This window comes from Prenolepis imparis, unplaced genomic scaffold, assembly GCF_030444845.1.
Source record: "Prenolepis imparis isolate NDT839.2.m4 unplaced genomic scaffold, iyPreImpa1.0 SCAF_15, whole genome shotgun sequence".
NCBI lineage: Eukaryota > Metazoa > Arthropoda > Insecta > Hymenoptera > Formicidae > Prenolepis > Prenolepis imparis.
In genome coordinates, this window is record NW_028141173.1 from 210,748 (window position 1) to 235,524 (window position 24,777).

Sequence of the window (24,777 nt, forward strand, 5' to 3'; positions counted from 1 at the left end):
ATATATTTGTCAATTATATCGAATATATTATTTTATTTTCTCTTTTCCCATAAATTATAATAAATAACTTTTGTGTAACTTGTGATTATATTAAACAAAATATTTTACAAAAGTAAATAGCCGTATGTCGCCACAATGTGTTTAATGAAGAGTGGGAGATGTATTTTATATATATAATATATATTGTCTATTCAAAAGTAACTAGACATCTGAAGCACTATGTGATGTGTGTACAATTTTTGGCGACTTTCATCGTCATACCTCTTTATTCTCTTCCAAATTGAGTATTTTATAGTTTTGCATCTAATTAAAGTAATAAATAAATAAAAATATATCATTCTATTTCACAAATATGATTGCAATGTAAATTATCTCGTAAAACACATTTTTTTTACATAAAAAAAGGAATAAATAATTTCATAGAGATTAAACTTGATATGCGGAAATAATTTCCCATGTCAAGGCATATATATATATATATATATATATATATATATATATATATCAAGTATATATAATTATCATAATCATTAATTATATTGCGTAATCTTGTTATAAAGGGACATTGTACGTTACCCAGATCCAGAAACATATTCCAGGAAGAGATACGATTATCGCCAACAAGGTCACAATGAACTTTGCTATCCAGGAGGTATGGAGCCCTCCGTTTCAGTGTTTAGTCGCTTTTCAATATGTCAGAAGACAGAGTTTTTACTAGGCTGAGTTGAGGTATCGAGAGAGGCAAGATGGTTGTGTTTACTCTCTAATCATGGCGTAAGGTTACAAATGAGAACTATGAGGCTGTTGTTCGTAAAACAGTACATAGGCTTCACTGGAAACGACTGATCGTGCAGACACAACGGACACTCGGCTGTCGTTATACTCGTGCCATTCTCCCGAGTACGGATGCTTACAGTACGCGGTATAATGACCAGAGTACGTCGTACCCGAGTGATTCGCGACCCCGTACAGATTGTATGTACAGCCCGGAACTCTCGGGGCGGCAAAGGCACTGAGATCTAAACCCGTCAACGGAAAGTCCACCATCACGTTCAGCTTGCCGCGGAAACGTTCCATTGGAGAGAAACGTTTCAAATCTGATGGATAGAATATTAAGAAAAATATATTTTTTTTTTTACCTACCTAACCGTCCATCTATACTGATGATAATAAAACTATGGATCGCATTTTTCTCTTTTGTTTAAAAAAGCATTAATTATATCAATTATAATACATTGCTTGAACAATACGTTGCTTCGATTTCAAAAAAGGATACGAATTACCAAAATTTTTGGAAATTTCTGTATGCTGAAGCTCTTGGTACACTTTCTTCTCATTTGACATTTGGAACAGGTTGGCTTTTCGTCGCCGTCCAACACCTCCTCTCGAGTAAAGTGCTCCAAGCATTGACTCAGCTTTACTGTTCCGCTCCTGCCTGGTATCGGTAAACTTAAATCCCAAAACGGATCCAGCGTGACCGATACATGATCGCAAGAGGTGCAATGTAACGATGAACGTAATTGCCCGACAAAAACATCGACTATCGTACTATCTTCGCTGCGAAGATAACGTTTCCAACTCTCTACCGCTTTTTGCATATCCCTATATATAATAATACAAAATAATAATAATAATAATGTGTTTCGTTTTAAATCAAGCATACTTGACAAATGCGCTTAAATGTCTACACTTACGTATAACTATCAGGTATATCTCCATGTATAGGTGGTAGCTTTGTGGTGACTCGGTTGACATCTTCATGCAAACCCTCCAACAAATATCTGAGAAACTCTTGGGCGTCCTGTTGACTGTAGCCCATGAAACGTGGCGCGAATCTCTGTATCTGAGACTTGAGCGCGGTCGTGTTCACGACGTGATCACCGCCCACCTCCCACAATTCGTGGATCACTTGGCTGAACGCTTTGATCAGAGCGCCTTTCATGCTGGACGTAGTAGTATTTATGTCGGCCAGATATTGTTCGTTCAGCAAATACTCCAGCAGAGGTCTCGTATTGCTTAAGCACTGGATCACGCTGTTCATGAAACACTAAAACAATTGGGTGCATGAAAAATATATGTAACGATCTAGTTGGAGAGAAACCATATATATTTCTTGAAAGATATACTCACTGTATTTCCAATATTCCGTAAGCCGTTTAGACCACATCGTTCATCGCGTGAAGCTTGCAGACGATTACGTGCTGATCTATTAGTCGGATTTCCTTCCTGGAAATTATTAAATCATTATTATTCACACGAATAAATTACTTTACGATAATTGTTAATTAAAGAGTGTATAGTTTATATATCGTTGTAAATATCGTCGTCTGGAGAAAAAGATTGTCATTTTTTTTTTGTCTAAACCTTCACATTGGTTCTGATCAGTGAAATATTATTTGATAAGAGGAGGCTTAAGCAGGATATAACAAACAAACTCACGTTACACAAACATAAACGCACGAATTAGATTTATAACATCTTGTTAGACATATGGATATTGCCATGTTTATTAAAATACATAATATAGGATAGAAAAATGTCATAAAATGTGTCTTTAATTTATACAAAGGATAAAAAAAAATTAACAAATAAAAGCGATCAATTCAGTTTGTAGAAAAACGTTTGCAATCCCTCGAGTGTACTCACCTGTGAATGTGAAACAAACGAAGAAGATTGAACAGTATGAGAAATGGAGCGGGGCGGAATTATCGCCGAATTATCGACGTGTATCGAATTAATTCTCGTCGAAATACGTTTGTAGGATATCAAAGGTGTCACGATGCCGAGGAAGAAGGCATAAACGGACACGAGGCTTATCGCTGTCCACAGACACCACAAAGCCCATCCTATCGCTTGGATATGAGCCAGTTTATATGATTGAGCGTGCAATTTCGAAATAATATAATAGTATTTCGAAGAAACTCACAATTATACGATCAAAATGTTTTTTTTTCTTCGAGTTGCAAGCAAAGAATCGCACGTGTGTCCGAAACAAACTAAAGATGACTCATTTCCGTCACGCTTGTCAACGTATGTTAATTATAAACGCTACTTTGATCGTATCTTACATCATTTTCGCGGAATGAAGATTATTACATTTTTCACAAACGCTTTGTTATTTGATCACAATGGAAACTTGGAATGTCGATTCTATTTATTATTTTAAATGCAATGGACAATTTGCGTAAACTTCATTGATAGGAACAGTTATAAACAGTATATGAGCTAGAAACGTGATGACGATCGTTTCACTTTTTTCATTTTCTTTTGCGATCGCGATTATTGTACTAATATATTCTGCACGGAAGAATTTTTGTGTAAAGAAGCGTGCAAACTTTGGAAAGAGAAGTCTATCGTAGATTATCGCGAAATACTGTGTAGTACGGATTCGTGCCTCTATTTCTCAAAGAGCTCGAGAAGAAGAGAGAAAGAGCTCTAAGCTATTAATAAAACGAAGCGGCCAGCCGCGACTAACTTCGAAGAGACTAGTTGGAAAGACGGCGAGAGGGCAAAGAGATTTCGTAATAGAGATGGGCGGGAAGTAAATGAATCGCGTGTGTGTAGAGAGCGGCGTAATTCTCCTCTTTTTACATGTGTCGAAATATTTAAATCCGATGGAAATCGCGGAAATTTAATATAAAAAGATTATGAAAACGTATAAAAATATATATTATTAACATCAAATATATATATATATATATATATATATATATATATATAATATATATATATATATAGTGTGTGTGTGTGTAATATAATTTATGCTGCGCCAGGCCGAAACGTATCGTTTACAAACGCACTCACGTATTGCTCGTTGACACCGCGATAAATACTCTGATGCGCCGTGGATGGATTTGTCGGTGACGATGTCAAGTGGCCAGTATTGGAGAAAAGACCAGACTGATCCGTTCTCCTCGATGTCGAAGGAACCGATGGATCGTCGCCATGCGTAACGGATGGTCTACCGGCTACGCTGTCTATCGGCGGCGTTCCGCCGAAACCGTCCGAGCTATCGTTCCTTTCTTCCTCGCCATCTTCGGAAATGTCTCGGTCGTTGATGCAATTATTTTGCAGAAACGTGACGATCGACGAAACATTGTCGGCACCGCGCGTTACCTTGTTGCTCGTCGCGACCTCGCCTTCTTCTTCCTTGCCTCCTGTCACCTTGTTCTGAGCGTTGTTATTGATCAGCAGTTCATTACGAGTATTAGTCGCGTGGTTAGTTAACAGGTCAAGGCTACTAACATCACTAATCAAACCACTACCACTACCACTACCACCAGCAGCAACAGCAGCGGCGGCGGCGGCGGCGGCGGCGGCGGTGGCGGGAGAGAGAAGATTATGCTTAGCGGGCGAGACCTCGTCGGATCGGTGGCGACGCTGTTGATGAAAGTGGTGATTGTTGAGATTATCGTCGTCGTTGTTATCGTCGTCGTTGTCCTCGTCCTCGTCGTTGTCGTCGTTGTCGTTGTTGTTAACGCCGTATCCGCACGCGATATCCTCGTCGTTGCTGTCTTGCCCGTTGTCACTGATGTTGCCGTTGTTATTATGCTGATCGTCGTTAATGTCTTTGGTATCGTCGTCGTCGTCGTCGTCGTCGTCGTCGTCGTCGTCGTTTAATTTACGCGTAATGTGATCGTCGTAATCATCGTCGATGATCCTCGATAAGACTGTTACCTCGGCAAGAGACGTGGCGCTGTTTGTAGGTATCGGTCTTCTCTTGTTGGATTTCGACCATAGACCGACCGCGCCGGTGGCGGCAGCGGACGAGGAAGAGGACGACGAAGAGAGCGAAGACTCTGGACGTAGATCTCTGCGCTCTACTTCGCGCTCGTCGCCGCCAAACAACTCGTTCAGAGACGACGACGTCGAACGGTGCCTCCAGTGATGCGCGCTGCCGCTACTTCCTTGTTGCTGACGTTGAATATTGGGTACGTAACTGGCTGGCGAGTACCTGCTGATAATATCGGCCGCCGCATCGACGTTGCTGCCGCGTTCTCTCGAGGACGATGAGTTGCTGGAGGCGGTTGACGTTGAGGAGACGTATCTGCCGCTGTTGGTGCCGTTAACGGTGGTTGTCGCAGCGCCGCCACCCGCTTCGCCGTACGACGACGACGAGACTGACCTGCAAATTCATCCAAGATGTATATAAGAAAATATATAAGAAAATATATGTATAAGAATATTGCGGTCATGCGATATGTTTCTCGTCGGACTGGGCCTGCGGCCAAGGGCTGCTCTCCTACGCTCTCCGCAATTGCGTTATGCAATGCGCGCGAGTATAAACGTATTCTTCGCCGGAGAGACTAAAGCCCCTCGCACAATGCCAGGCAACAGGCAATAGGAACAGGAGATAGAAAATATCCACCAATAAGAGCAGGGAATAGATATTATTCCCTACTGTTATTGGTGGATATTTTCTATTTCCTGTTCCTATTGCCTGTTGCCTGGCATTGTGCGAGGGGCTTAACACGCGCGCGCTCGAGATATGAACATTTCCGCCGCCAAGCGGAACTACTCCACTTTGTCGTCTGTTTCTTTTTTTGCGATTGATATATTAGGTATTTAAATATATCTCTCGAGAAACTGTGTTATCCGCGAATCTAAAATAAAATGTCATCGTCAGAGAGTAACCCAATCGTCACAGCCCGGAAAAATCAGTATCTTTTAAAAAGCAAACACACACACAAACAGTGCATACAATCTTGTAAGGTCAAGGACCACAATTACACATTCCATAGCACGTGTGCTTATTTAAAATCGATAAATACGAGTACGCGCTTCCACGATAAAAGCCGTGAATGATGCTTTATAGCGGATGCATTTTGTTTCGTAAAGGGAATAAAGTTACCCGATTCGGAATAATAGGTAGCGAACTTAGCGCGTGCGACCCATTTACGGTTGATCTAGACCTTTACTATCGTATTAATGTCGGTTACCTAGATCACGTATACGAACTGGAATATATCGCACCGTCTTCGGTAATTGAATTATAGTAACGCGAATAAAAGCAAGTGACTAGACTTGTACGAAACTTGTACTTTAGGCATTGATAATTATATATCTACCGCTCCATTAAAAAATATAATTACGTATTGTTAAAAGATAATTACATATAATTAAAAGATATTAAATTTATCATATAGATTTTTTGAAAAATTATTTATCTCTCTCTTTCTTTTAAATCATAAAGATACGAGCGACTTGGACATTGGTTAGTATTATTAGTATTGGTTGTTAAATAGACATGTCAATTTCATCTGCATCGTGAGAAAAATGTTTCGTGTTTCGTCAATCTCTTTAAAGCCTATTTCGGAGATTGCTCACCTTGCGGGTGAGCAGTTGGACCGATTGTACTCCGACGAATACTTCCTGCGGATGCTCGTGCCGATAGAAGCCGAGGAATAGAAGCTGCAGAGCCGATCAATTATGTCAACACATTTTTTCACATTCTAATTTAACATTTCGCGGGACCTGTTATTGCAACACGCTGACTCGCTATATTGGTTTTAGCGATACTTTTGCCAATATAGTACAATATATAGATATCGTACATTTCTGCTACATAACATATTTTGACACAGTACATATATGTATATTACTTTTAATTCAACTATAGATTCACATTGGTCGAGGACAATTGCGACAATTTTTCATTTCCTGCATACTCTGTTAAAGACTTTAATCGCGGAATTTCATGTAGAGTGAGATAAAAAGGAAAAGCATCGTTTAGCGTAATTGCAAGGTCCTCGACTTGGCGGAGAATCTTCATCCATCGAACCGAGTCTACTTTCTCTACGTTTTTAACTTGTGCGATCAATATTCTACATCTGCGTGACTAAATGAAATGTATTTTTCCCAATTTAGCACCAAGAGTACATAAGAGTTTGCCCATGAAAAGAAAAAAACATGAATTATATAGGATTTCACTTGAAATTAACATTGAAATATTTAGTTTTATCTATTCGAATTTTATAAAAATTGTACGGTGTATTATTTTACAAAAAGATTTAACGGGATATTATGAGAGAAAATTTTCTCCTAACACACATGAAAGTTTATCGTCGCGAGCCCGCCGATAATATCGCTATAGCTTCCCGTACAGGATTGGCGTATTCGAGATATCGGGTGTGTTTTCCAGTAAGGAAATACAAACATACACGTTGCTGAAGAGCCTAGTACCTAACCCAGGTAGGTACTAACACTAACCTTCCCGGCGCGCAATAGGACCGTCTGTACTCCGAGGTGATGTAGCTGGAGTGCAGGCTCGCCGAGGACGGCGTGTAGAAGCTGGTGGTGGGTCGGTCGAGGATCGAGGAGGAGCCGGCGGAGCGGTAGGTGTTGAACTTGGATGTCGTGCTCCCGATACCGGATGTGGTGGTGCTACTGCTCCCGGCGCCGCTCGAGTATCTCCGGTTGGGCGAATGCGGCATTGGACTCGTGCTGTACGACACCGCTACGGCGCCCGTCTGTCCGCCGCGATGATACGACATTGCAAGGTCTGCGTGCCACGACTCGCCGATCTTCTCCTCGAACTGCTCCGTCGAGTGCCTGAAATTCATTTTACTGCACACTATTCTCACGCGAACTCTAAAAAATAAAGGGGTAATATTTTATTAACAAAATATCACGACTCTATTGTCATTTTTAAACACGCACACACACACACACACACACACACACACACACAGCGTTTCAGGGATTTCAATGCTCCGAGAGAACCGATAACGTTACACACGCATGTAATGTCTCCCGTCTTGAAAACGCTTTGATTCAAAGTAAATTTGATAAAATTGCTCAAAGCGTACGTGTGTCAGAAATTTATATTGTATAAATATGTATATATATATACATGTGCATTAATATCTGTAACAATTTTAACCAGTTACCATCAGACTTCACCAGGCCTTCGTCATAATATATTTAATATATTATTATACATATAAATCTAATTGTATATTATATAATTATATAATACATATGTATATTATAAATTATATATATTATTATATAATTATATATTATATCATTTTATAGACGTTTAACGAGAAGGTTTATTGGTTTATTATCTTGGCGCAATACGATAAACTTAATTCGAACTTTACGCGATTCGATCTCCTGTTCGAGTAATCTCGTTTTACCTTATTTGTACAAAACGTCCAAGATCGCTACTGTAAAGAATGGTCCATCTAAATGATCGTTGAATAATAATATTGATTTGAGTGATTACGAATCACGAGTTATATTTCTCGAGTGTAAAAAGAAAAAAAAATTGCAAAGAGATAACAGATAACAATAGAGCAGTATTATTCTCGTTACATTTGCCGTCTATAAATAATCTATAAATAATGGTCGTAACGGTGAGGAAATGTTGGAAGAAAATGGAAAAGCGGTCGACGGCGTCGATAGATCGCGGATTTGACGCTGAGAATTTTTCCCGGAGTGATTTGGCAGCCGTCCCACTTTCCACCAGAATCCGATGCGTAGTAGAAGGCCGGAATCCAATATAAACCGTGTCGTTTCGGATTTTGTTACAAAGCTATATGACGCGGGCGCGTAAACTCTCTCACTTTGCTCAAGTGGCACGGATTTTGCACTCAATAAAACCCGTGAAAAAGTCAAAAATATTCTTGATAAATTGCGTAAACGAGATTTGCGAGAGATATGTAAAATATAATTTACATGGTAGAATAAAATACAAGAGAATAATCTCATTTGCGATATCTTCTAGATATCTTGTTGACTTTTTGATATCACACGAAAGTGTGTTACAGAAATATCTCGGTTAATACACACGACGAAAGAGATTAAATAAAAATTTTTACGGTTTCAACAATCATATATGTATAGGTGCGATTTTTCAATAAATTGTGCAACAAAAATATAATACCATTATTCGGTATATCGAATGATGCGTGACGAATGAAATTTACACATCGAGCACTCGACAATCGTGTAAAAATCAATCAAGTCGGAATACAAGCGAATCCAACTCGTTGCGGAAGAAACGACAGATTTATGTTTATGTAAATCTAGAGAATAGACTATGTATAATAATATATGTCTAATGTATATACAGTATACTCTTGTTACGCGAACGTAACTCTTGCGGCAAATTACTTTGCTGCACACTCGATGGTATACAAGTGTGTTTCCAACAAATCGATAATATCATTACATAACCGTATAAGGGATAATCGAATAAAAATGATGTAATTAATGTTACGATATACATATGTATATTGACGCGTTAGAATACGCGCTGGCGCTTCTGTTACATATATATATGATGCGATATTAATTAGATTCTATAGTTTTATTCAATTTCGAAACCGTCTTTTGAGACAACGTATTTGACTTACGTGTATTTTTCAATGTCTATTTAATAACGTATCGCATTTTAACGGAGAAGTAAACGAGCAAAGGTTTATTTATATTTTTCGATCACGATGTAAACACTTTCCAAGATCCTTTGAGCTACTTGCGATAATAGAATCGAGATAATAATGTTCCTGACAAGCAACACGCGACGATTCACGTTCATATAACGCATCTCTTATTAATATTAAATTAATCAGATAAATGCGTTTTTTTCCTGTGTGTTTAAATTATCTTTATCTCATTTTTAACGTAATATAATACGACAGCATTAATTAACATATTAATTAATAAGTAGTGATTGCGCGAAAGCGAATTCTGTGCGTCTCTAGAGACAGATTACGATTCGATTAATTTATACCAAAAAAATGTAACACGTGAATTATGACACAACTTGATAAAACGCGCGGGTTCCTTTGCTCGGCGTGTCATCGTTAATTAATTTGACCAGCAATTTAGTCTCCGGCCGCGTTCGTTTATTTAACCGGCATTTAACCGTAAGGTTAAAAAAAAGTAGCACGAGTAGCATTCGTAATTAGTGTACGTCACGCTTCTTCAAGGATCATCTCAAGTGCACACAAATGTCAAGTAAAGAGACGAATTAATTAAAAGATTATCGTGTCGACACACATGGATTATCGTTCAAGATTCAATGTTTCCGTAAAAGAGAAGAGAATTATTCGAAAGAGAGAGAATATATTTTTCTCTCTCTGTCTTTCTCTTTATTTATTTCTTTACGGAACACGTGTAACCGATGCATCGGCATCTCAAAATCAGGTCGATTAAAATCACAAAAATTGCTACAAAAATCCAACTAAGATATAAGTCATAATTTAAGTCGACACGCCTGACGGTTTGCATCAATATTTTCAAATCTATATCTTTATCTTTTTTTTTAAATATCTTTTCGTGCGCAATCTCTTGGAAATAATCAAAAATTCGTCGGTTAAATTGGCCAATTATAAGTTCGAAAAAATATATATATTATATTATATTTCAAAAGATTAGAGTCATACAATACTTTTGCTCCGTAACGAGAGAAATCGTTCGTTCTCATCTCGGAGTAAATCAGATGCCTCGAGATGCATTAAAGGGATCATCGTGAAAAATGAATATCACGATGAAAAGCAAGGTATTCATGATCGCGGATCTTGTGCTCCGACATATAAATTCTAATAAAACAAACTGGATTTTAATTCACGGCGCATTGCATTGGTTTAGTTGCAATTTAAAGATTTTCGTAATTATTTAAATTTTTCAACTTTTTTTCCGCATACGACACATTTCAGGAATGTATACTCTCTAACTGATTTAAACAATTTTTTTAAATTCGACGAATCAACATCGCTAACGATAATAAATTGCAACTAAACGAAAGCGGATTTGTTTCGATTTATGTGTGCATCTGTTATATATATAATATATATAATATGCATCGATACATTGATTCCTTTCGTTTTGAACGGCATTCGCGAAAGGAGTTGCACGAAATTTTTTATAGAACACATCGACGGCTGTGAGAGAATAACCTAACCCTAACCATCTTTAGAGATACAAACCAAGTTTACGATGGTAAAACCGCGTCGCTCTCGTTTCTCTCATTCTTGTTGTGACAGAAATGTGGTCAAATCATGAGTTAGAAAAAATACATCGTAAGAATCGTCTTGTCGTAAATGACGTCCTGCCAAAACGCGAGACGTTTATGCGGCAAAAGTCAACCAGTAAGAAGAGAAAGAGAGAGGGTGGGTGGATAAAGGAGAGAAAGGGGAAGGTGGGGGAAGAAAAAAAGGTCGATGGAAATACTCACGGCGACGAGAAACACAACGATGAAGTACCAGGAATAGGCACGCGCGGTCGAATAATATATACGGAAAAAGACTCGCGAAAGACTGGCCTGTCTCTCTGTCCCTCTCGTCCCTCTCGTCCCTCTGTCGATTATCGAAACTCACCACCCGTGACCGTGACACTTGGCAATCACTTCCCTCGTTTCGCTCATGTTAACGATTTCTTCGGAGGGGGGAGGGGGAAAAAAGTATCGGGCAAAGAATACAAGAGATTCGCGGGACGCGAAACTAGCTCATCGGGCCATCCCGACGGTGACGTCACCGGGAACGTATGATCCGAATTCCGACGGGCGCAACGGTATATCGGGACGGCGAGAAGTTAGCCAGTAATTATAGGGTAATCGGCGTAACTCGCGGCTAACTATAGAGAAAGGGAGAGAGGGAGAGAGAGGGAGAGAAAAGAGAGAAACGCGATCGATTCGCCTTTTAAATTGGCTTTTAACGCGTTTCTATCGCGCGTACTTGTACGCTCGCGCGTGTGTGCGCGCACGTAATAACGCGTCTCCTCCTAAATGCGACGCCGTTCTTATTCGGTCGGCTCGCCGTGATACTCGTCGTTATTTACCTTTCGTCAACACTTTCTCCTTTAGTCCACCCGACGACACTCGCCGTATCGCGATATTATCAGCACTGGTACAGTACACCGACAACGTGCGCGCAAACAATATGGCGATACAAGGTTACCGATTTCCGCGTTGACAGTCATCGCATCCTTTGCGGCGCGACAGCGACGACGGCGGCGACGGCGGCGACGGCGACGATAACCGCCTTCTGCGCTAGCGCAGAAGAAAATGCGCCGAACGCGCACAGCGCCGCGGCGCGGCGGAAACGGCCGGAACTAACGTTTCGCGCGGCCACCGCGGGGCGCCGCGGCGCCCGCGAAAATCCTCGTCGTTTGAAAACATCGTGATAAAGATATCGTTGCGTATCTCTATTATTTGTAAACCCAAGGATATGTTTTGATGAATGACTGTTATTACAAGAAATTTTTGAAATAATGGAAATTCTCTTCTATAGCCAATTGATATATCTGTGCGACCGATATATTCTGAAAAAAAACATTCTGTTTCATATGATATGGACGTATGGACGTAGACAACCAATGAGAGAGTTTGTTTTGTCAAGGACGAAAATGTCGTCGTAGTTGGAAATTCGCATTACTTTTATCGCGCGGAGCAGTATGGAGCGGACGTGACAAAACAGAGAAGGTGCGGTAAAGATGTATAGTCGTAATGCGACGTTTATTGTGTTTGCGTTCTTAATTCTAACATTATTTTGCGACACTACATCGTCGGAATGCACGCAACTGGCTCCTTGTATCTGTACGCTACCGGACGGCCACTATTACAATTTGACCGGCCTCGCTGACGAAATGTTGGTATATTTCTAGCAATTAACCTCTATTTGTTTTTCACCTCTATATTTCTCTGAATTCTCTGTTTATAAATACGATAAAATGTTCGTTTCTCTTCGTATGTTTTTTTCGAATAAAACTGATAAATACTGTACTAATTTTTTTAAGAATATCAATTATTTTGTATAAAATGTTTTATACGTACAGAATAATGTATAAACTGATATAAAATTTATATACATAGCCATATCATAATATAATGCACATATTGTTAATACAGTATTTTTTGAGAATTACACAGTATGGAGAAACTTTTATTGAATATTATAAATCCATAAAATATAATTTAACAAAGTTTATTTATGAACTTGCATTAAATATACTCTCAACATTAATAATTTTTTATTTATTTCGTTTTGTTTTTCAAGGTACATATGATATATTATGAAATATTAATTAATCGATCAATATATTTTCAGGCCATTCCAAGACACTCAAAATAATTTTACAGTATACTTTCACCCATGCACCAATGTTAAAATAGAGACAGAAAACAATACTCTATGTGCCAATGGAACTAAAGTATCGGTAAGATTCCAAAAATTCAATCATAATTAATTAAATTTTATAATATATATATGTATATAATTTGTTGCAACTATTTGCTATAACTCTCTCTCTCTCTCTCTCTATTGTACTCCTATATTATAAAATACTCTTGCAATTTTCAGTTAAAAAATATATATTAATCTTTTATTTCTAAATAAAATTTAAATTTTGACTTTTGTCTATATTATGACTTTAGATTTTAATATATTTATTATTTTATCGCGTGCATTAATGTTTTTATTGATTGCAATAATTAATTTTTCTGTAATTAAGGCTATTAACTTCTTACTAAATTACAGCAGTAGTAGTCTTTATTAAATAATGACATCAGAAATCATGTGAATTCTTTTTGCTAACATTATACATTGAAATAAATTTATTATTTATCTCGATCAATTATCAATATAAAGTACATACATTTTGCCAAAACATATGCATAAATATTAATACAAAATAATAAGAAAAAGTTGTTGATATTTATTTTATATCAATATATGTATACATACAAAAAAATTAATTACGTGTCAATGTATAACACAAGTTCACATATTTTTTGCTTCTTTTGCTGAATGACCCTAATGAACAGTAAAAGCATTAATGATGCTAATCTAAATCTTGGTTTACAAATTTTATCCAAGTTTACTGATTAAAACATAATTAATTAGTTTTTGATAGAAAAGTGGATTGAAATAGAAAGTGTAAAGTATTATATTGTTCTAGGTATGCATGTTTGATAAGCATAGAAATAAGACACAAAGTCTTGGAACGATAGAGGAAACACAAATGAAATTATCGAGTGGAAATAAATTTCCAATATTTAAAATGCATCATCGTAACATTACAACAGTGATAAATATTGTATGCTTCACCGATAGCAAAACAATTTTCAAAATAGATTCTACGATTCCTTCCCTCTCGAATGAATATGTAAGCATAAAAATAGCGATAAAATACTGTTGAATGATAAAAAAATATATTTGCAAATAACATTTAATGTTTATAGCATTTTATGCTGATATCGCCATATGGATGTAAAATGGAATCACACAAAGGATTATCCACTGGTTCAGTATTACTTGTCCTTTTCTTTACTGTCGCTGGAATATACTTCATTGGTGGTATGATAACATTGAGAATATTGAGGGGAGCGACAGGCTGGGAAATGTTGCCAAATCATGATTTTTGGACCAAGCTTCCTTCGCTAGTCAGAGTAAGTGACATCATGTTCCTCATAAGGTAACAATTATTATTATCATTATTATTCTTTAATCAAGAAGATTATCCTTTTGCAATTTTTTCTACAGGATGGCATTGTCTTCACCTTTAATTGTTGTCGAGGGGATAGTTACGAAAGAATATAAGATTATTTTTGCAAAACAAGTCCTGTTTAATATTTGTTAGGTGTGTGCGGTTTTGTAATTCAGTATATTAGAAGTAGCATATTTGTACTCGAAATATTTTTAACTATATTTCACATTATTATGTTTTTGTATATTTTTTTAATTGTTCATCTGTATAATAGTTCGACACTTTACTTTGTACATTAATTTGAAGAATTGCCTGCACTCAATTATTATTAATATTTTTTTAGTTTTATTTACACGTATCTCTGTCATAGCATAAAAATATACTAAAATAAAATATGTTAAAAGTGTATATATACATCCAATAATGTGATATTATAAGCTATTGTTGTATTACGTGCCAATGTGTTATTTAAATCCTTAGATATTTTAATTTAATTTGATGCAAAATTAGTTCATATAACTATTGCAAACTGTACAATGAACATTTAGTTGCAAGAAAATATGATTACACATAAAGAATTTTTCGATCTTTTTGAATATGTTTCAAAGAATATATATATAAATGAGAAAAATAATAGTAAAAGCGCGTTTGTAAACCATGTAAACTAATATAAATGATTAGTTTTAGTATTATATATAATATTATAAATGTATTAGTTTATAATATTATATATTCAGACATTGTGGAAGGGTCCCGATAAAGAAGAATCAGCCATTTTTATGAATATACTAGTTTTCGAAAGGCTTTCTTTTTTAATCTACAAATATATTTTTTATAAATAGAGTAAATATTAGTGAATAAGTTATTATCACCTTTATACTACAGACTATTAATTTATATTGCAGACCCTTCTAGCGCTAATAATACATAGAACAGAAGTGGTGATTTGATATAATGTGATGTTTTATTAATAAAAATTCCCTATTAAAAAATATATATAAATATTTATACAGATACGTATTCTATACTCTTTTTTACATTTCTATGCATGTGTATAAAAGTGCGCTTTTATTTAATACGTTGCGCTGTGCGTTAATGAAAATATTTCGTCTATTTTATAATCTTTTTCGCGACAAAAATTATCGTATGTGTATATTATCAATATTGTTTCTTACTTCTCTTTTTTTAACTTTTCCTAATCATCTGTTTTGTGATCAGATAAGATAATATATATAAATGATTCCACGATTTTTATATAATTAAAAAAGACTGCATATTTTTCTAGAATTGCATAAGAACTTTCCACGCACTTATAGGAATCGGACAATACTAGTTTTCAACATTCCTCTCTTCTCAAGGATCGCTTATTGTATACATATTTCTTTGTGAAGCTGGCAGTTCAAAAGCTTTCAATCTGGTCTACTTGTATCGAGATCTCCCGATCGGTTTGAATGATCATCCAGCTGCCGTTGGCATTCAAGTTGTGGATGTTGATGCTCTTTGACGAGAAGACATTTACGATCCTGGCGAGATCTTGCACTCTATTTGCATGATATAAGCAAATATAATCTCCGAATGCGATGCCATTCGCGAAGACAGCGTCATCCAGAGCGAGCAGCAGCGGTTGATTGTCACGCACAGTTCCTGTATGTAATATGACAAACAATAACATCAGTAATGTAATATTTAGCTGTGGATATAATTTAATATGCATACTTTTACAATTTTAATCTTATTAATATCATAATACACATAACATGCAATGAGTGAAATTTGTAATCCATGAAAACTTGAAAAATTTCCACTGGAATTCTGGAACTTGCCAGAAATTTATTTTTAACATTCGCGAAGTAATAAAAACAAAAAAATTCTGACGATGTATATTTTTTTAATTCTCAGGTGGAAATTTTTCAAGTTCCTATGAGTAAAATTCTTTTGTAAATCTGACATTTTTACCAATTTTTAAGAATGCTTTAAAAGAGCTGAATCGAGAGATATTTTTGACAAATCAATTTTGATTAAAATGAAAAAATTATTACTAATTATATATAATAAAAATGCAAAGTTTTCTATATATTTTCAAATATTCTCACACTTTTTAAAATTTAATTGTTTAAAATATATCAAGAATTTTAAAATTCTTTGGAGAAGAGCCAAAATGGAGAAACCTATCGATTATCAATTCAATTTCTGTCAAAATTCTGAAAATGTTTCGTTCCTATATGTGAAATCTTTTGAAATTTCTTTTGATAATATTACCTTTGATGATATGCTCCCCAACTTTCACGATAACTGCTTTGTTATCATCCTCGACGTGGCTCTTTTGCAACCCCATGCCGATATCTTGCGCCAGAATAGGCGCGTTAATTAAATTTAGGCCATTTTTCGTTTGACCGGTCAATATACCGACCAGAACGGCTGTGTGTATAAATTGTTTGTCTTGCATACCACTCCCAACAGTCTGGCTGTGAATGGTCATGTTTACTTTGCCCTTGAGGAAGCGACCGGTCAATTGACCCAATTTCTTTGACAATTCTATCCAAGGTTCATTCTCGTTCGTCATGGCGGCAGATAAGACCGGAGCGTTTACGATACCGGTGACGGCATATTCCGTTGATTTGCCGGACAGACCCAGGAATTGTTGGGCAATTTCCACCGCGACTCGTTGTTGAGCCTCGGCCGTACTGGCACCTAAAATAATTATTCTTATTATTTCTAGAATCGAAATAACAAACATATGGAAAAACGAAAAATATTTCAATTTATTTTATCAAATTTCATCATTATTAAAACAACGGAATATAAAGAAAAATTAAATAGACATGGAATATTGACAGCTTAAACGAGTTGATTCGTACGACATAAGTGAAATATGTAAAATACCAAGATGTGGTGTTGGAATGACTTTGGGATGTTTAATGAGTTCCAAGGTAATTGGATTCTTCGGTGGCTCCTCCACGAAGACATCCAAAGCTGCTCCGCCGCAGTGGCCGATCTTTAATGAATTCAAGAGAGCCTCTTCATCAACGATGCCACCACGTGCGACATTAATAATGTATACGCCTTTCTTGCATTTCGCCAAGCTTGTCGCGTTGATCAAATCTATTATATAAAAGCGACAGATTAATTAATACTGTATTAATACTGTTAATTACTAATTGTTAATAATTTTCCATGTTATTAAATTGACGTAAAAGATTTGTTACTTATGCGCTTTTGGATTAAGTTCTATTTTAAGTTCTATTGAATAAAATTACTTATCTCGGATCTTTTAAAACAGATATTAAATATTATTTATGTTGATTAATAAAAATTCGAGATATTTGTATAATTTTATTTTCCATTTTCGTTAAGCCTTTTGTAAACTAATAATTTCGCATCATATAATTCTTACTTCTCGTTTCAGGTATAAGCGGTGTGTGAACTGTAATGTAATCAGCCACGGGCCATATCTCTTCCAATTCGAGCAGTCTAATACCAAGCTCAGCGGCGACCTCGGGCTTCACAATTGGATCGAACGCGACAATGTTCATCCCGAAGCTTTGCATTCTAAAGGCTACCTCGCGACCTATGCGACCCATTCCGAGGATTGCGAGAGTCTTGCCGGATAACTCGTATCCGGAATAGAGTTTCCGGTCCCATCGGCCCTCCTTCAGCGATTGCGCGGCCTGTGCGACATTACGCGCAAGCGAGGATATCAGAGCGCATGTTAGCTCACAAGCGCTGATACTGTTGCCGCCCGGGGTGCTGCAATTGTTAAAACAAATAATGTAATTACGCACTGACTAATGCAGCTGCCATTTATAGATACAATCATATTAATTATTATATTTTAATCTTCTTTAATCATTTGCTCTACATATCTTTCGTATTACGTAAGATTTAAGGAATACATAATTGAATGTATATTCCTGATTAAATATAATAAAATTAGTTTAAATATATTGATCAAGTAACTGATATGATAATAGATATGATAAAGAAAATATATGTTACTATTTAACAAAGAGTTCTAGCGATCCTATCATTTCGGAAATTATTTTATGTTTAAAAAAAAGTTTAGAAGAAGCGTCCTTTAAAATATTGCTTCATAATTCAGAATTTACTCTGTTCATCTTTATTTTTTCTGTTTATATTGTAAACAAGATAGAAAAGTATGAGATCATGTACATACTTTAATACAACTACTCCTTTCCTTGTGGCAGCTTGAAGATCTATGTTGTCGACACCAGTACCAGCTCGTCCGATAACGCGAAGATTTGGACAAGCGGCAAACACATCCGCCGTAACTTTGGTCTCAGATCGAACGATAAGGGCATCGTGAGTCTGTTTGACAGAAGGGAAAAATATATATATATATAATATGTAAATATATTTTTATTTCTCTCAAATGTAGTAAAAGTGTAAAAAATATAAAATATATATACATATACATAAATATATATGTATACACAATTATATTTAGTAAAATTAAAAAGTTGTATTCTATAAAACACATATGTTTTTGAGTTGCAAAAAGAAATTAAATTAATGCTTTTTAAAATATATTTTTATATAACTTATTTATGATTACTTATATGTATATAATTCAATTTATTTTATTCTTATTGCTTATAGAAAGACCATTGTAGCGTACAAACTGGTTATTGAATTTACGCAAGCCGAGAAAAATGATATCCGACGCCTAATCAATTTAGGTTTCATTATAATTATCCACATAAGAGATAACGAGTTACATGGGCGCCTATCGCAATTATTTTCTTCTCGAATTGCGATATACATTGTAATAAACTCGTGAATTATATGAAATGGAATATACAAAGTCGAAATAACATATACGATGTGTTTAAAAAATATTTTATCTACCAACTAATATTTGTAACACAAATATATAACTGTAAATATATTAGTTTATATAATGGGCTAATTAACAGATGGAGGCATAATCTTTTCCTTAATTTTTATATTTATTTCAAGTTTAATGTTTTTCTTTTTGCGGAAAAATTTTATTCGGCGATTTCGAATTTATAGGAATAAAAGAAAGCGATAAGAAAAGTTTCGCTGACTTTAATGTCATTCGATAATTAAAAATTTAGACATTTTTATGAATAAAATTTCTATAAATTTTAAATTATCTATATTTAGAAAATTATCTTCTTCTCTCTTTAATTATACAAACTCGTATAATAAATGAAATTAGATCTAGAAAATAGTTTCTTTCCTGTTTCTTTTCTTTTTAAAATCCACTTTTATCTCAATTTTTTTTATTTACCTACATTTATTGCAATTATATGAAAAAAGCTCTTAAAATTTCTACTTTCTTTGATTCAAAATTATCGCGACTGCGAGTACGATAATATGATAATATTCGATTGATTTTTATTTCAATGAAATTTTTCAAGTTTTCTCTAGTCAAGAGCGGAAGGTGCGCGACTAAAGCGAATAAATTTATTGAGAAATGCGAATGGAGACAAGAGGATAGAACAAATCTCCTTGTATGGACGCCTATGTGTGCGGACATGCGGCACAAACCGGTGGTGGTACAACGACCCGTTGCAGAGCTAACCGGTATCCGGTATTCGTGCCGGCCGACTTAACTGGATTTAACCGGATCGCCGACTCGAATGTGAGCAATTAAGACGAGAAAGAATAAACGGAGAGAAATCGGAGGAACGATAGAGATGGAAAAAAAGGAGTGGAGAGGAAAAGAGAGCAAGACGCGCGTCCGACATGCAGTCCCTGCGTACATATTACTTTATAACGTTGCATTTTATCTCGCCTTAAGATAGATTGGAACACTGGCGTCTAAAGATATGTCCGATTTAGAGGCACGTGTAAATATTTCACGTGTGATTAATTTTACTTCAAATAGACTATCCGTAATAATTTATATAATTTCAGAGAAAATATATTACATTTTAAAAAGCACAAACTGTTTATATGTATAAAGTTATAACAATTTTTTATTGTATCACATACGTATGAATTCATTGCTTTTTTACATTATTATGCCAACATACGAAATTATAATTGTGATTGAATTCTTCGAATTGATTTTACTTCATTGTTTAACTTACTGTTGTACAGCTTATAATAATAAAAATATGCAAACAAAAGGATTCATTTTGAAATTTTCTTCCGTTTTAAGTTAAGGTTTTTTTTACAAAACATTTGATAAAATTAAAATTGTGTTATTTTTTCGTATATATTTGAGATGTGAGTGTACTAACAAACAAATAAATATATTATTATTTGCGTAATTAAAATGTCATAATTCCAATACATATGGCATATTTAATTTCTACATAATTATTTAAAATAAAGTAGTGAAATATATATTTCGTTAATTTTATTTTATATATTTGTTTGTAGTAAAAGCTGTTAGTTAGGAAAGCTTTTTTTTCGTTTGATGCACTAAACCGATTTTGTCGGATGAGGACACAGAGAGATAGAATTTTGTTTAAAACAAATAAAAATCTCTCTCTCTCTCTCTCTCTCTCTCTTTCTCTCGCTCTATGTAAGCTGAATTGGCTTATTGAGATCTTTACGTAACGCATATGGAATAAAAAGTATTTAACTGGTAAAATCGGTTTAGTGAGTTAAACAAAAGAAACAGCTTATCTATGTGATTAAACATTTTTTAATTAGATTTATATATAAAAAATTTTTCCATCGAAAAAAATTTTTTCGCGTTTTCCATAAAAAAAATATATAGGTATATTTAGATATCCGCAGTCGAATAATAAGAGAAAGAGAAGGACTTAAAAAGACAATTCACATTTAAAAAATATTTTTATGCTCATATAGAGCTCTTATTCTTTATAATTTTATATGTGACTATATTTTTTCTGCGCGGTTTGTTAACAGTAGTCCATTATTATAATTTGAGTTTATTTCTTACACGTGAATTTGATTTTCTCATCTGACATGTAGTATTTCTAATTTGATAGGTCGTGCGTCGATAGCAATTTGTAATTGTAATCATTGATAGTCTTATCTTCAAAGAGAGAAAAATTACAATCTTCATAATTAAAATGTCACTATCTATAATGTAATCTTAAAATAAAATTATACTTTATGATAACTGCAACTCTATAATAACAAGCTTTACAGTTTTTGAAAGATTTGTCTTTTTTTCAAAGTGTTGATGTGCAATGAAAAATATAATAAATTATATTTACAGCTGTAAATTTTGTGTATAACCTTTCAAGGGCTATATTATTATTATTTTATCATTATAAGTTTTAAAATTTTTATTATTAAATGGCTTTTATATATATATAAAGGTCAGAAAGAGAAAAAATAGAAATCGCCTTTTTTTACAATCTATCTTTGATATTGTCGTACAAAAAAATTTATGGCGTTTCTTCATATTTAACTTTTATTTGCTTTACTAAAGCAGCATGGCACAGAATGGATTTGCTATTTTCTAAATTTTTGCCACATTAATCTGCCTACCTGAAGCTCATTGATTAGTTGATCCTTCGATAGCTTATGTTTCGTGGTAACCGGAATACCGTGTTCGGACAATAGAGCGCCACACGATGCGTCCACGGGATCGCTTATCAAGACATTCCTGAAGTTGACAGACATGTTATCCTTGAACAAAAAAAGTCCTTGAATAGTCTTTACGTTTAATCATATTTAGCGACTTATAACTAGAGATGTTAGATACAATAATAAAACGGCATGACTTGTGAAAATGTAATAGAGCGCGATCAAGTCGCATAATTGATCGCTATAAAATAATCGATATATAATTTCGTAATATAATATAGAATATAGAGCTTAATAAATAAAGAACATTGACAGAAATAACGTAAAATTGCTAATGTAGCGATTATCAAAGCTGATATATATTTGTTGTAGTAAGCAGAGAACATTATTGTTAATCAGTAAGAATTATATAAGTGACGTACTTTTTAGCTTAATCAAAACGTGACTATAGAAATTTTTTTCTTCCAACCAATGCATTCTATTCAAGTTTTCTATTAATAAGTTTTAATTTGCATATCAATATGTATACGTATGCGCGTGTAACACTGAAAATTATTTAGTCATTCTCAAAGATTTTATTGTCTCATCATGCTTCTCAGATGCTTCTTATTGTTAGACGGTAGGTCGAAAAGATCACGAAAGATTCGGAATGTATTTAAAAGTGTTCTTTTTGGTTTTCTTAATATAATAATATCTTAAAATAAAATCGCACTTGACAGTAGAGTCTGATAAAGACATTCAAAGGGCAGTTTTAAACTATATTTTTCTATTACATGTTATTGTTTTACAAATACATCACACTGCCATTATGAGATCTTTCGCATCCTCTGAAAATTCAACGTTGCACAATGTGCTGTGCAATGTTGTGCGCGCATTCGCGATAAAATATGTGGAAAATATGCTAAAATTATTAAATTAACCGAGGATAGAGCAACAAGTGTCAGATTTTAAAACAGTTTTCCAAGCTAAAAGCGGTTTCGCCTTGGTGCGGAACGCGCATATACGAGATAGAATAATCGACGATTTGAATTGAAACCTGAGGACCTACCTACCTCTCTCGTAGCGTATCTGATTTTGCGTGGAAAATTCGCGACAAATCGTACTTTTCGAAAAATGAGACGCGGAAGAATATAAACTCGTGACTGGTATACGCGGTAGTCTAACCGTAAACTGACTCGTTCTACTGTGATTTATCTTCTTATAGAGGAGTCCCCACTCTGTGACAGATAAGTGTGCGAGTAAATTGTTGATAGACAGCCTCGGTTGTCTCTCCTCCCGGCTCTCGTCCGCTCGCCGGCAAAAATTGCTCAATGTACACATTCGGTGTCACGAATGTCTTGCTTGAGTAGGCATTTTCAGGACGAATGCGTCTAGATAATTATTATAATGTTCGCGTAATTTCCTCTATTAACCTCGCATTTACCCATGAACTTTTCGTTTTTAATAATTATCAGTAAGATAACTTTGATAAACTGAAATAAAACAGTAGAAAAATTACATTTTGATGACATTCGAGATAATCAAATTATATATATGATTCACTCTACTCTGTATAAAGCATATTTTATATATACATATATTCACATATAATATACACACAAATATATATATATATATGTATAATACAAAAATGTACATCTCGTGCATAATTTTTACTGATTTTCCTCTTTCTATGTAAATTAATGATATGCTAGCGCCGATAATCGCAGCATTAGCAACTTTAATTTTATTTCTGCTAATGTTGCTTTATTAGGTTATATATTATATTATAAAACTGATAATTTAATAGCAATTAACTACGCATTATTATGCATGTGCAATTGATATAAATATAATATAAATATATACATTAAAAGATTTCATTTCTTATATACATATATAATAAGAAATGAAAAATATAATTTTATGTCTACTTAATTTTATATCTCTCTCGATTCGGGGTATGACTATTAATTTAATTTATATATAATTTACTTGAACTTGTGAGATACATTTTATATTATATGTAAACTGTAACTAAGAAATTTGTTAAAATTTTTGTTAACATTATTCATATATTATTGATTAATATATGTTATTAACAAATCATCACAATATTATATTTAATCAATCGAATATTACTTTCAGTGTAATAAAAATTAGAAACTTTCAAAATTATTCATGCATGTCCTTTTCATCCACTTCCTTTTCGTTATCATAAATTTTATCAGTCATTGATAGAATTATAACTTAATTATATACACATATAGACTCGCATAAATTTAAAAAATAAAATCATCATCGCGTAAAAGTCATGTGTCGAGGATCATCGAAGCGTGCAATGCGAAAATGATGCAATTGCTGTTGGGGGTCCGATTCAGCAATAAATAATCATATTACAGCGAGATATCTCGTGATTCTGCAATTGCTTGGTGCAATCATCACGTGCTTTTTCTGTCTCTTTTCACTCTCTTTCTCTCTTTTTCTTCTCGTGCAAACAACTCGATTCTTGCGCTCTCTTCGACGACTGATAACGTGATTGCCACACGATGAAAGTGCGGACCCCCCGCTTTTGTGGCATGTATAATATATTAAATCTCAAAATATGGCACTTTAATAAGTGACATAAGGATTGAAATGAGCAACATTCTACATGCAAGCTGAACGTCTGAATTATAATTAAAAAAATGTTTCCTTTTTTTTAAATATACAACAGATTCTTTAGATTTAACAACTAATACGCGCCTCATTAAAATAGAAAAACCAATTTTTTGCGAGCTCTCATACGTATTGTTTTCGTGCGTAGCGCAATCAAAATATAAAGACACAACGTCACTGCGAACGACGATAATAAACGAGCGTCACCAA

General features: G+C 34.7%; 3 protein-coding genes across 9 annotated transcripts; 1 reads left to right on the forward strand and 2 right to left on the reverse strand.

Moving 5' to 3' along the window:
• Window positions 1-127: 127 nt before the first annotated feature.
• LOC145946209 (uncharacterized) lies at window positions 128-11,993 on the reverse strand. Of its 6 annotated transcripts, XR_014427023.1 has the most exons (9): window positions 11,788-11,993; window positions 7,210-7,590; window positions 6,328-6,411; window positions 3,805-5,125; window positions 2,131-2,226; window positions 1,695-2,047; window positions 1,277-1,602; window positions 577-1,097; window positions 128-303 (listed from the first exon to the last, which is right to left on the reverse strand). XR_014427023.1 is itself a non-coding variant. In XM_083055736.1 (8 exons), the coding sequence occupies exons 2-8, from the start codon at window positions 7,491-7,493 to the stop codon at window positions 781-783; spliced, it is 2,781 nt and encodes a 926-aa protein (XP_082911862.1). In that variant the 5' UTR covers window positions 7,494-7,551; window positions 11,788-11,993; the 3' UTR covers window positions 128-780. The 6 variants fall into 6 exon arrangements, 5 of the variants coding, with proteins under 5 accessions (XP_082911862.1, XP_082911865.1, XP_082911861.1 ...); XM_083055736.1 differs by having other exon boundaries at window positions 128-1,097; window positions 7,210-7,551; XM_083055739.1 differs by having other exon boundaries at window positions 128-1,097; window positions 4,360-5,125.
• Window positions 11,994-12,344: 351 nt separating this feature from the next.
• Window positions 12,345-15,035, forward strand: LOC145945798 (cln5-like protein 1). The gene is made up of 5 exons (XM_083054958.1): window positions 12,345-12,596; window positions 13,056-13,164; window positions 13,906-14,112; window positions 14,189-14,395; window positions 14,490-15,035. Exons 1-5 carry the CDS (start codon window positions 12,442-12,444, stop codon window positions 14,544-14,546), a joined length of 735 nt encoding a protein of 244 aa, XP_082911084.1. The 5' UTR covers window positions 12,345-12,441; the 3' UTR covers window positions 14,547-15,035.
• Window positions 15,036-15,378: 343 nt separating this feature from the next.
• On the reverse strand, window positions 15,379-23,139 carry LOC145945796 (hydroxypyruvate reductase). 2 transcript variants are annotated; one of them, XM_083054955.1, is made up of 7 exons: window positions 22,983-23,139; window positions 21,892-22,032; window positions 18,608-18,759; window positions 17,828-18,180; window positions 17,317-17,535; window positions 16,693-17,124; window positions 15,379-16,077 (listed from the first exon to the last, which is right to left on the reverse strand). In XM_083054955.1, the coding sequence occupies exons 2-7, from the start codon at window positions 22,024-22,026 to the stop codon at window positions 15,833-15,835; spliced, it is 1,536 nt and encodes a 511-aa protein (XP_082911081.1). In that variant the 5' UTR covers window positions 22,027-22,032; window positions 22,983-23,139; the 3' UTR covers window positions 15,379-15,832. The 2 variants fall into 2 exon arrangements, with proteins under 2 accessions (XP_082911081.1, XP_082911082.1); XM_083054956.1 differs by having other exon boundaries at window positions 22,979-23,115.
• Between the last annotated feature and the right edge of the window lie 1,638 nt (window positions 23,140-24,777).